The sequence below is a fragment of the Sapajus apella genome, unplaced genomic scaffold, assembly GCF_009761245.1.
Source record: "Sapajus apella isolate SASKATOON/1434 unplaced genomic scaffold, GSC_monkey_1.0 scaffold127, whole genome shotgun sequence".
Taxonomy (NCBI): Eukaryota; Metazoa; Chordata; class Mammalia; order Primates; family Cebidae; genus Sapajus; species Sapajus apella.
Genome location: NW_022437067.1, coordinates 2,679,509 through 2,692,251, shown reverse-complemented (window position 1 = coordinate 2,692,251; position 12,743 = coordinate 2,679,509). Strand labels below are relative to the sequence as shown.

Below are 12,743 nucleotides of genomic sequence, written 5' to 3'. Positions count from 1 at the left end.
GCAACAGCAGCCAGACCTCTGCAGTGACTGTGGCCCATTCCCTCCGCTTCCCTGTGCTCGTTCCCTCTCCTCACGAGACTGTTCGAGCATGATTCTAAAAATTACCTTTGCATTTGATGTGAGTTGATCCACATTTGAAACAAAAAGCAAACATTTTGTGCTTCAGGTTGGTGAGCGTCTTGGGAGGTACGAGGTAGAGAAACGCTGTGCTGTGGAGAAGGAAGACTACGATCTCGCCAAGGAGAAGAAACAGCAGATGGAGCAGTATCGCGCCGAGGTGTACGAGCAGCTGGAGCTCCATAGCCTCCTGGATGCTGAGCTGGTGGGTGCAGGAGCCCGGGCGGGGTGGAGGAAAGCCTTGGCGAGCTGTGTGGTTCATAAAGTTGGATGCATATCTTTGAAGTGTCATGTAAAACACTTTGCAGGGGACAGTTCTAACAGATGGCTTCACCTCTGTGCCCACGTCAGGGAGGTTTTGCCTCAGCATATTCTTTCAGGAGGTTTACAGTCATGGGAAGGGGAACGAGCCAGGGTCAGGAGAACCGAGGCCCTGATACTTTTCCACTGCATCCCTTCGTCTCTCCAGCTGCTTCCTTATTTGGAAAATGCAGTGATGACCCTGCCCCACTTACCCCTCAGTGTTGTGAGGACCAAGTGAGAGCTTAATACTAACAGCTTCGACATATGGAGAACGTGGTTCCCATAAGGTGCTCTCCCTCCAGTCTTCAGAACTCAGGCAGATGGGGCAGTCAGCCCTCATGACAGATGAGAAAATGACAGAACAGTGATTGAGAGTGCACACTCAAGACCAGGCGTGGCGATGCACGCCTGTAACCCCACCACTTTGGGAAGCCAAGGCCAGGAGATTGTTTGAGCCCATGAGTCGGAGGCCGGTCTGGGCAACATAGACATTGTCTGTACAAAACATAAATAATGGCCAGGCCTGGGGGGCGCACACCTGTAGTCCTAGCTACTCAGGAGAGCGAGGCAGCAGGATCACCTGGGCCCAGAAGTTCAAAGCTGCACTGAGCTATGATCGCACCACTGCCCTCCAGCCTTGGTGATGTAGCAAGACCCCGCCTCTAAAAAAAGAGAGTGCATGCTCGAGCTGGCCTGCCTGGGTTCAAATCGAGGCACCACCATTCCAGCTGTGTGATTGCAGACTAATTCTTACAGCTTTATGCCTCAGTCTTCCCTTCAGCTTTCCAGTGAAGGTAAAAGAGTAAGCATTAATGGGCCCACCTGTCTAGAACACTCAGTACCGTGCCTAGTGTGCAACTGTGCAGTCAGCTGTGCTTGTTGCGATTATATAACATCACTTTCCTTTGTACACACAGTGAGCAGCAGTGCCAGATTTTGAATAAAAGTCCACTTGGGACCAGCCCAGGTGCTTTCTCCACAGCACCACGTTCCTTCAGCGGCACATATGTGTGGACATGCTCCATGCACAAATGCCCATTCCTTCACCAGCATTTTGGGGTATGTGTCACTTTCGTAGTGACACATACCCCAAAACACAGAAACATGGAGAGACAGCGGAGATGAGTGCAGCTTGACTGTGAGGGACTTCCCAGTAGATCTTGCTCTGAACGCGCCCTCTTGTTTTGAAAGCTTCCATTGTGCCAAGGAGCCTCTTCCAGCACAGCCTTCCTAAAGTCTTACTCACCTGCAGGAGGGAGATGGATATATCTGGCATGACAGTGGCATTTGAATTAAATGTCCCTTTTTGTTCCCTAGATACGAAGACCTTTGGATTTGCCCCTCCAGCCCCTCGCTCACTCTGGCAGTCCTCGCCACCAAAAGCCAGGGCCCTCACTACCACAACTGGAAGAAAAGGGAACAGAAAGCCAGTTTGCAGAACCTTTCCTTCAGGAAAAGCCTTCATCATATTCTCTAACTATTTCTCCTCAGCATTCTGCAGTAGACCAGTTACTCCCTGCCACAGATCCTCATCCAAAAATGAATGTAGGTAACTCCGCTTCAGATTGGTGTTCAATTTTTTTTTTTTGAAATGGAGTCTTGCTCTGTCGCCCAGGCTGGAGTGCAGTGGTGCAATCTAGGCTCACTGCAACCTCCGCCTCCAGGGTTCAAGAGATTCTCCTGCCTCAGCCTCCCAAGCAGCTGGGACTGCAGGTGCGTGCCACCACACCCAGCTAGTTTTTGTATTTTTAGTAGAGATGGGGTTTTACCATGTTGGCCGGGCTGGTCTCAAACCCCTGGCCTCATGATTCGCCCCCTTCAGCCTCCCAACATGCAGGGATTACAGGCATGAGTCACTGCGCCCAGCCGGTGTTGAGTTTATTTGGATCTTTGTAGAGGACCTGTGTCGGGCCAGGTGCTGTTCCCATGCATGGGTCTGTGAGTGCACCACAGCCATGCCCACCTCCGTTCCATTCTGGGAGCCATGGTGCTGAATGAGAACATAGCAACATGAGCAATAGGCCTCATGACACCTTAGGAGTATGTCTATGAAAATCAAGCTTGATGCTTGTTTCTAAGCAATAAACTCAGAAAATATCAGAGATCTTGTCAGAAAAAAAGATATATGAGCCTTTACTGTAGTCATCTCCATGTCAGTTGAACTGAAATTGCTACCGGTAAACAGTAATTCAGGCACACTCTACCTTGCTTTTTTTATTAGATCTGTAATGAGTTTAGAAAGGAAAAGAAAGCCTCATCTAATCTTTTCAATTACATCCTATTTGTTGTATAAATTTTTCTAATCTGATGATACTGATATTTAGCAAAATCACATCTTTCAGATCAGGTAAAGCAAGCCTGCCAGTGAGAGCTGCGTTGGAGAATGTGTCCCACAGAGCTCCCCAGCGCTTTCCCCTCTCTTTTCCTCACTGCAGGCAGAGCCCCTGCCCTATGACGAGCGGCCTCTTCCAGCCATTCGGAAGCATCATGGTGAGGCGGTGGTGGAGCTGGAAATGAGTGATGCAAACATCAGCAGTGCTCGGAGGGGAGGCATGTCTGGGGAGCCAGAGCCCCTAACCGAGAAGGCCCTGAGAGAAGCCAGCTCTGCCATTGATGTCCTGGGAGAGACCTTGGTAAAAAGTGGGGGCAGAGGGGAGGGAAGGCTACATGCATGCGTCTGTGTATCTGCACATAAAGGAGGAAAATGCCCAGGGCTTTGTGTTTGTAATGTTTTTGATTTCCCTCTGTTCTTACTGAATTGGAAAGTCTTTCGTTAATTTTTTTTTTTTTTTTTTTTTTTTTTTTAAGAAAGACTATCGTTCTTGTCACCCAGTGTGGAGACAGTGGCACGATCATAGCTCACTATATCCTTGAACTCCTTGCCTTGGCCTCCCAAAATGTTGGGATTACACACATTAGCCACCATGCCTGGCCGTTTTGTAAATTATGAATTATGTGAAACGGCAAAAACATGAGCTAAGATGTATCAATGAGTACTCATTTCAGCCTGGGTATTTCCTTCTGGCGTTCACAGAGCTTGTATTAAACACCTGCTCCCAACTAATTCCAGCGCAAAACGATGGCAAAGCAAAAGATGGAAGTATCTCCTCATAGAAATGAGTAGGGGCTAGGTGCAGTGGCTTACGCCTGTTATCCCAGCACTTTGGGAGGCCGAGGCTGGCGGATCACGAGGTCAAGAGATCAAAACCATCCTGGCCAACATGGTGAAACCCCATTTCTACTAAAAATACAAAAATAATTATCTGGGCATGGTGGCACACACCTGTAGTTCCAGCTACTCAGGAGGCTGAGGCAGGAGAATTGCTTGAACCCGGGAGGCAGAGGTTTCAGTGAGTTGAGATTACACCACTGCACTCCAGCCTGGTGACCGAGCAAGACTCCATCTCAAAAAAAAAAAAAGGAAATGAGTAGGGTTTTCTCCATGTTCTCAGATTTAAAATGTTTTTCTTGGAGCTTTTGATACTTTTCATATTTAAACGTCTTAAATTTTCCTTACCAGAAAAGTTATTTCTCTAAATATGCATATTTACTTGTAAAAGTTCTGTTATTAGTAATGAATCGTTTTAGTTTAAAAAAAAAACAAAGCCTTCAAGTTGTGTAGTGTTGGAGGATGGCTGTGTGGTGTCATGCCAATGCCACCTGTTTTGTGGCAGGTTGCTGGGGCCTATTCCAAGACTTGGTCCTACCGAGAGGATGCACTGCTTGCTTTGTATAAGAAGTTGATGGAAATACCTGTTGGGACCCCAAAAGAAGATTTGAAAAACACACTGAGAGCGTCCATCTTTCTTGTTCGAAGAGCCATAAAGGACATTGTGACCTCCGTGAGTGCCCTCAGCTGGCGCTGGCTCCACAGTCCATGGATGAGATAATGCACCATACCACAGAAGACCAGAGCAGCTTGAGAGATGACCAGTTAGTCGCTGACATGGTCACCAGCTCTAACCCAGTAGAATCACTAAGGAATGAGGTTCTCTAGCAAAAGCAATATATTGTACGACTGATCTGACCTGCCTGGGCCATTATCTCTGGCCTTGAGCACTCAGTGCTGGCTTTTGCATGGTCTGCAGAGCCAGGTGTTTGTAGAGGCCTGGTTCAGCACCACCACATCTTCAGTTTGCATTTTAACTCTTCATGAAACCTGCTGAGGTTGAGCGTTACTATTTTTCTAATGCTGAACGGGCCTAGGAATGAACGTTGCACAGATGGGCTTACCCACTGAAGCAGGCATGTTAGATATGTGGTGTGGAGGGAAGACATGGGGTGATTTATGACACAGTGAAATACAGCATATGTCCTCTATATGCAGGGTACTGTGTTTAGAAAGCAGTTTTCAGTTTACCATTTTCATTGTTTCAGACAAGATGTAATTTTCAATCTAATGTTCATATGTATTACTGATAATAAATTCCACGTTTACTCTTGGTAGAATTCCATTGTAGTAACTCATCCGTGTTTATTACTTTTCTCGTAGGTCTTTCAGGCTTCATTGAAATTGTTGAAAATGATCATTACACAATATATACCCAAACATAAACTGATTAAACTCGAAACAGCTCACTGTGTGGAAAGGACCATTCCCGTTTTGCTCACCAGAACTGGAGATTCTTCTGCCCGTGTCCGTGTCACAGCTGCAAATTTTATTCAGGTCTGAACTTCACCATAGCATTTGAAACAGTAGATAATAAGCATATTCTTATAGCTCCCTGGCTTTCTTAACACCTTAAAAGATTCTGTCTCTATTCAAGAGTGTGAGAATGATGCTTAGGGATTCACCATCACACTTCGCTTATGCTCTCAAAGATCAGTTTTATCTTAGACGTAAACTTCAGTTACAATGTACGGTTTGGTTTTTCCCATGTTTCTTTTATCCAACATATGCCATTAATTTATTAGATAAATAAAAATATACAGAAACGATACCAAAATAGAAAATTTGGGGGGTAAAGAAATAAAAAATGTAACTGTCTTAATGGAAATATTTTCATTCTTTCACCAAACGTGCCTCCTCTAGGCTGGACATGGTGGGAAATACTGAGGTAGAGAGAAATGTGAGAGTTTGGGGCACACAGTCCTGCACCATCATGTGAAAATATATTTGCTGTCTTCAAATAAGCTCATGAATTCGTCTAGTCCAGGAGTTCTCAGTTAAGAGTCCCCCTTTGGGCTTAAGAAAGCTATCAGTTACTCAAGTTTTACACAAAATATTGTGATGTGCAGATCCTTCTTAAAAAGGCATCCAGGCTGGATGCAGTGGCTCACGCCCATAATCCCAGCACTTTGGGAGACCAAGGAGGGCAGATCAGTTGGGCCCAGGAGTTCGAGACCAGCCTGGCCAACAGAGTGAGACTCTGTCTCTGCAAAAAATACAAAAATTAGCCAGGCGTGGTGGTGTACTCCTGTAGTCCAGCTCCTGGGAAGGCCAAGGTCAGAGGCTTGAGCTCACGAGGTTGAGGCTGCCGTGAGCCATGATCTCGCCACTGCACTCCAGCCTGGGTGGCAGCAAGACTCTGTCTCAAAAACAAAAGACTCCAAAGCTTTCACAGTTTCCCAAAGGGGTCATTGCTCCAAAATAAGAGGAACCACAGATCTAGTTTCATTTAATAAACTTAAAATTTTCAGAGTAAATAAGGAAAACTAATGCTAATAAAAAGGCAAGAAGTGCTGAAATGCTAATATGCTACAATACGCTCCTGGTTAAGACAGCTAGAATTTGGAGGTGGGAGGGCTCATCCCTCAAAAGCTTTGTTGCAAATGAGCGCATGTTATTGCTTCATTTGATTATTTTCAAGCTGCATTAACCTCTGAGCAGCTTGGTGGTGCTAAAATGTCACCTCTATCTGAGATAACCTTAAAGAAATCTCTCGAGGTTTACAATTCTTGTGCCCCAGTGTGTGCCACTCAGCAGACTACACACACACTCACAGCATCTGTTTGCCGTTACGGAATTTACTGTCCTTACTTCCCTGGAGAATGCTCTTCTCTTACCTTTTATATTTGTACGGAGTCACTCATAGGCCCAGATACAGAGTGAATCAGGCCAGCAAGATGAGAGATTATTTTAGATGATAGGACCTACAAACCTATTAAAAACAGGTTTATTTCTGATACAACTTAATGCATCAGTATCTTATTTTTTTCTCTGGTCAATTAAGTGGTAAATATCTTAATTATATAAAGACGTGTTTATTTAGAGACATTAAATATGTAATGGTACTTACTTTTTCCATCTTAACCCACTAGCAGTCATATCACTGCAGAATCTTACATGGCTACACCCTTGGCTAATATTTAAAAAATACTAAAATAACAATGATTCTAGCAGCAGCTATAATTTCTTTTAGAATTTTAGAAATGAGGAAACCTTTTTCTTGAAGTTGAAGAATACTGAGAACAAACACCTTCTAGTCTGCAGTTACCCTTTCTGTAAAGCTTTCATCAGTCATGAACTTGTTTTATTCTTCATGGCTTTATTTCCTGTGGCTCAGGTTTTCATTTCTAATGGTTGTTAGGCTTTAAATAGAAATACAAGCTTACAGCTGGGTGGTCTTACGGCTGTTTGTCGCTGTCATTCTGTATCCCTATTTTTCTCTTCAATGTTTAGTTTAAGATCATGCTAAATTGTACTAAACTGCCTCCAGCTTTTTCCACTAAAAATTAACCAGTTCCGTTGGCTTTCACAGGAAATGGCTTTGTTTAAAGAAGTTAAGTCTCTCCAAATTATTCCCTCCTACCTGGTGCAGCCATTGAAAGCAAACTCCTCGGTTCATTTGGCGATGAGTCAGATGGACCTCCTGGCCCGGCTGCTGAAAGACCTGGGCACCGGGAGCTCAGGCTTCACCGTCGACAACGTGATGAAGGTAAGCGGACCTCGAGTGTGACACGCCAGCGTAGCCCGGCCCTCACCACAGTGCCTGGAGCCCGGCGAGGGTCTCATCAGCATTTGGTCCATGAATGAATGAAACAGTGATTTCAGAAAAATAGCCAGTGTTTCATCCAAGACATGGGGACCCCCACACTCATCCTGCTGTCTAATCGAACTCGGTGGTGCGTGATCTGTGAAGATCTTTGTCCGTGGAGAGAAACTAATCATAAAAAACATGTCTTTGTCTTTTAAGAGACAATAAAAACAGTGTGGTGGAGAATATCAGGTACAGTTTGGCGCTCCTCATCTGAAATGCTTAAGACCAGAGTGTTTAGGATTTCAGATTGTTTTTGGATTCTGGAATATTTCCGTTATACTTACTGGTTGAGCATGCGAAATCCAAAATCTGCACATCAGCTACACAGGAGTGCACACCTCCAAGGAGGGTGAGAAATCATGGGCCCCAGAGACTTACGGGGGATGTAGTGACACTAGAGCCATAGCGTTCTGTTTCTTTAAACGACCCAAACCAAGCGTTATGAAATGACAGCGCGGGTCACATCGAGACGGTAGGTCCATGAGGTTTTATGTTTGAAGGATTTCCTGATACTTAATATGGATGTTTTTTCTTTATGTTTCAAATGTTTATAATGTACGTTTTTTGTATGCTGAAGGAAATTAATTTCGTTATTTTCAGAATCAGTAACAAGAGCCCCTCCCAATTTTATTTTTAGTTTTCAGTGAGTGCCCTGGAGCATAGAGTGTATGAGGTCCGAGAGACAGCGGTTAGAATTATTTTGGACATGTACAGACAGCACCAGGCTTCTGCCCTGGCGTATCTTCCTCCAGACGACAGCAACACGCGCAAGAACATTCTCTACAAAACAATTTTTGACGGATTTGCTAAAATAGATGGCCGACCTACAGAGGCTGAGATGAAGGTAAGTTAACTTTCGTGAGGTTATGACCTCATCCTTTGTTGAAGAAATCACTTGGTGCATAAATAAGTAACTAAATATTTTAATGAGCCATGTGTATGGGAAGCCCAGGCTTACTGGCTAAGGACACTGGTTCCTGCCTTCAGATCCCACTCCTCCGCTTTCTGCCGGTGAGACCCTCGGGCTCCCAGGCTGCAAACGGGCATGATGATAGCTGTGAGGATATGGCAGGTTTATCTACCAACAAACATCGATGAAATCCATTGAAAAGATTTACTTCTAACTCATTATTAGTCTTAGTGAATATTATAATTTATAATTTATAAAAAACATAGTTGATATGCCATAATTTGTCTCCCAGCGTCTAAGATTACCCTAACAAGCTATTCTAATGGAAGAATAATTTTCTTACAGGCACAGAGAAAAGCAGCTACAGAAGAAGCAGAAAAGCAAAAGAAAGAAGAAATAAAAGCTTTACAAGGGCAGCTGGCAGCGCTGAAGGAAATTCAGGCTGAAGTTGAGGTTGGAATTAACACAGCTTTCACCTGTGGGCTTTTAGCCGCGATGTATTTTGCTATATAGATCCACATCGTACTTGACTTATTTTTCATGGGATTATACAAATGAGTGTCTTGATTCCTTCTGGTTTTAGGTTAGTTTTGGGGTGGAGAACGGAAGCCTTCCATGCAGAGTTGGAATTGGGTGGCAGACACCCTTCCTGCCCCTCTATCCTCTGTCAGAATTGATGTGAGCTGCTGCAGATGTTTAGGGAGGGGACCAGGGGCTGCAGGCACAGAGCTGGTCTCCTCCACAGCTCTCCAGCCACCTTGAGAGGCAAAAGAGAAAAATCAATTTGACTATTTGACTTCAGTGCATTAAAAAAGGAAGGTTTTGGCTGGGCGCAGTGGCTCACGCCTATAATCCCAGCACTTTGGGAGGCCAAGGTGGGCGGATCATGAATTCAGGAGATGGACACCAGCCTGGCGAACACAGTGAAACTCTGCCTTTACTAAAAATACAAAAACTTAGCCGGGCATGGTGGTAGGCACCTGTAGTTCCAGCTACTCGGGAGGCTGAGGCAGGGGAATCGCTTAAACCCAGGAGGCAGCGGTTGCAGTGAGCCAAAATTGTGCCACTGCACTCCAGCCTGGGTGACAGCGAGACTCCCTCTGAAAAAAAAAGGGAGATTTCAGGTCAACCTTCAGTTTCAGTGAGCCCTTACTCTTTAAGCCTGGGGTGGGGGGTGTCATATGTACTGGGAACAAAGATAAATGTGTTTCTTTACAACCTCCCTGCTTCTGAGTTATGAATTAGCTTCATAACACTCACTAATTTTACCATTAAGTTTCCTTCAGTTGAAAGAAAATAGAAAAGAAAAGGTGGCAGAACACAGGGAGTTTCCGTGCAGCTGACCTGAGGTTTCAGCCATGCCAGATGAATGACTTCTGGGATCTGCTGTGCACCTTGGGCCTGCAGGCCGCCCAGCTGCACAGCGTACCCAGAGCTGTTCAGAGGGCAGAGCTCATGTCAAGTGTTCTTACAAAAATTTTTTTTAAAAAGAAAAATGGGTACAAATGTCACAGTGACATTTCCACCAAATGCTGGAACGTCAGGGTCACAATCAGAAAGGGACACGAGGCAGAAGGAGGCAGCAGAGCCCGGGAGGGAGCGAGCCTCTGGCTCAGGCAGTGCGTCATGGTGTGGACCACTTCCGTGTTCTCAGTGACCCTCAGTGCTCAGCACACCCTCATTGTGATTAGTACACAAATGAGGACACCGATGTCTCAAACTGAAGGGACCTCCCTCCAGCCACAAGCTGGCGCACACTAAGCCCATCTCAGGCACCTGCTTCCCGCCTCCCTCCCCACAGCCCAGGATCTGGTGGCATTGGCTCCCGATGCAGCTGCCACCGAGGAGCTGTTCCCAGGACTGTCTGTCCTGGGGTCGCCTGTGCTGATGGGCTGCACAGCCACCACACAGCCGTCCTGAGAGCCTGCAGCTGTGCTCATTGGCTGGGTGTTTATGGAGTGCCTCTCTGTGCCAGGCACCATCTGGCTGTGGAAATACAGCAGGCAGCAAAGCAAAGTCCCACCCTCAGGGGGCTGGGACTCCAAGGAGGAGCAGACAAGGGAGAAAGAGCCAGACAGTGGGTCCCTGCTGCAGCATGTCGGGGCCTCGGGGCCAGTGCTGGCCTGCACCCACACAGGGCCTGGTGAAGGCCTCCCCCAGGAGAGTGACGGGATGGTTTTTCTCTTGTTTCACTGGGGTGAAATATGCACAGTATAATAAATGTTACCATTTTAAGCGCACAGTGCGGTGACGTGGAGTGCGTTCACACTGCTGTGCAACCATCGCTCCTTCGTCTCCAGAACCTTCAGAATTCACCTGCTAAGTACTTTTCTGGCTCTAAAGTCATACTCTTGGCCAGACATAGTGACTCACACCTATAATCCCAGCACTTTGGGAGGCCGAGGCAGGAGGATCACTTGAATTCAGAAGTTCAAGACGAGCCTAAGCAGCATAGTGAGTCCTCATTTCTACTGAAACTTTAAAAACAACTTACCCAGACATGGTAGTGGGCACCTGTGATCCCAGCCACTCAAGAGGTGAAGGCAGGAGGGTAGGGTTAGAGTTAGATGCGCAAGATGTGCAGCAGCAGGTGGAAACCCATGTGGAGAGAGGGCCCGGCTGAAGGTGGAATTTTTTTTTTTTTTTTTTTTTTTTTTTTTTTTGAGACAGAGTCTCACTCTGTCGCCAGTCTGAAGTGCAGTGGCGCGATCTTGGCTCACTGCACTGTCCGCCTCCCAGGTTGAAGTGATTCTCCTGCCTGGGCGCCCCAAGTAGCTGGGACTGCAGGCACAGGCCACCACATCCAGCTAATTTTGTATTTTTGGTAGAGCTGGAGTTTCACCATGTTGACCAGGCTGGCCTTGAACTCCTGACCTTGTGATCCACCTGCCTTGGCCTCCCAAAGTGCTGGGATTATAGGCATGAGCCACCATGACTGGCTGGTGGAAATATTTTAGTTACCTTTTGGGCAAGAGGTTGCTAGAGAGGCAGCCAGTGTGCATCCGTGGGAGAGGCTAGAGGAAAGCAGGCTTGTGGGGTATCCCATGAGCCTGACTGAGAAGGGCGCCCAAGTGCGTCACAAGCTGCTGGGAGGCCACATGGAAGAGATGTGTGGCCACCAAAAAGCTGTTTCCACAGAGTGGCAAGGCTGAGGGCCCAAGGGGAGGGGCTTACAAGAGAAGGGGAGAGGGAGTATCCATGCCTGTTTTGAAGACGGAGTATTGATTCCTCTTTCCAAAAGTTTAGTTATTTTTTGATAGAAATTCCTTTTTTTTTTTTTTTTCCCCCGGAGACAGGGTCTTGCTGTGTCACCCAGACTGGAGTGCAGTGGTGTGATCTCAGCTCACTGCAACCTCCGCCTTCCAGGCTCAAGTGATCCTCCCCCTCCAGCTTCTTGAATAGCTGGGACTACAGGGTGTGCCACTACACCTGGCTAAGTTTCGTAATTTTTGTAGAGACAGGGTTTTGCCATGTTGCCCAGACTGGTCTCGAACTCCTGAGCTCAAGCAGTCCAGTCACTTTGGCCTCCCAAAGTGCTGGGAGTACAGGCGTGAGCCACTGCGCCCAGCCAGTAGACATTCTGAAAACCCAGAAATGTGCTTTCATGATCAAAACGTATCCTGAATGGGCTCTTATTCAGACTGCAGACATTTGTCCCTGACCTTCTTGTTTTTGTGTCTTAGGAAAAAGAAAGTGATGCCGTGAAACCAAAGAATCAGGGTATGTAAACAATTGGGGTACACAGAGAATCGGGGTGTGCAAAGAATCAGGGTGTGGAAAGAATTGGGGTGTGTAAATATTCAGGGTGTGCAAAGAATCAGGGCATGCAAAGAATTCAGGGTGTGTAAAGATTCGGGGTGTGCAAAGAATCGGGATATGAATCAGAGTACATAAAGAATTGGGGTGTGTAAAGATTCGGGGTATACAAAGAATCAGAGAATGCAAAGAATCGGGGTATGTAAAGAATCAGGGAATGTAAAGAATCAGGATGTGCAAAGAATCGGGATACGTAAAGAATCGGGGCGTGTAAATGCACGTCATGGAAGCTCCGTGTGGAAACCGCTTCCGCTCATTCAGCAAGTGTCGCTGCACGCCTGCTGCATTTCAGCTGTGGCACGGTGGAATGGAAACACTTCTCCCCTTTTCATTGGATCATATTTTTAAAGTATAGTTCACATCAAACTGGTTACTAAAATTTTAGAAGTGATTTCTATAAAAAGTTATGTAAATTCTTTTATTTTAATCTCTGCAGACACTCAAGGAGTGAAAGCAGCCCCTGGCGAAGCTCTGGGAATCCCAGATGAGCACTATCTAGATAAGTGAGTCTCTCTGTCTTCCACCCCCTGTGTGACGGTCAGGTGGATGGGCATGGTCTAGATAAGTGAGTCTCTGTCTCCCACCCCCTGTGTGACGGTCAGGTGGATGGGCACTGT

General features: G+C 46.3%; 1 protein-coding gene and 1 long non-coding RNA gene across 5 annotated transcripts in view; both read left to right on the top strand.

The window, feature by feature from the left end:
* CEP104 (centrosomal protein 104) overlaps positions 1 to 12,743 on the top strand; it is a 42,791-nt gene that overhangs the window by 19,025 nt on the left and 11,023 nt on the right. For all 4 annotated transcript variants that reach the window (XM_032262211.1, XM_032262208.1, XM_032262209.1 and 1 more), the window contains exons 8-17: positions 167 to 322; positions 1,738 to 1,965; positions 2,856 to 3,053; positions 4,095 to 4,262; positions 4,913 to 5,086; positions 7,122 to 7,298; positions 8,038 to 8,244; positions 8,656 to 8,763; positions 11,994 to 12,030; positions 12,563 to 12,629. In XM_032262211.1, coding sequence (XP_032118102.1) covers positions 167 to 322; positions 1,738 to 1,965; positions 2,856 to 3,053; positions 4,095 to 4,262; positions 4,913 to 5,086; positions 7,122 to 7,298; positions 8,038 to 8,244; positions 8,656 to 8,763; positions 11,994 to 12,030; positions 12,563 to 12,629 — 1,520 coding nt within the window. The remainder of the gene's footprint in view (positions 1 to 166; positions 323 to 1,737; positions 1,966 to 2,855; positions 3,054 to 4,094; positions 4,263 to 4,912; positions 5,087 to 7,121; positions 7,299 to 8,037; positions 8,245 to 8,655; positions 8,764 to 11,993; positions 12,031 to 12,562; positions 12,630 to 12,743) is intronic.
* Positions 12,041 to 12,201, top strand: LOC116539344. The gene is made up of 2 exons (XR_004264006.1): positions 12,041 to 12,098; positions 12,150 to 12,201. It is a non-coding gene; the product is annotated as an uncharacterized LOC116539344 (long non-coding RNA).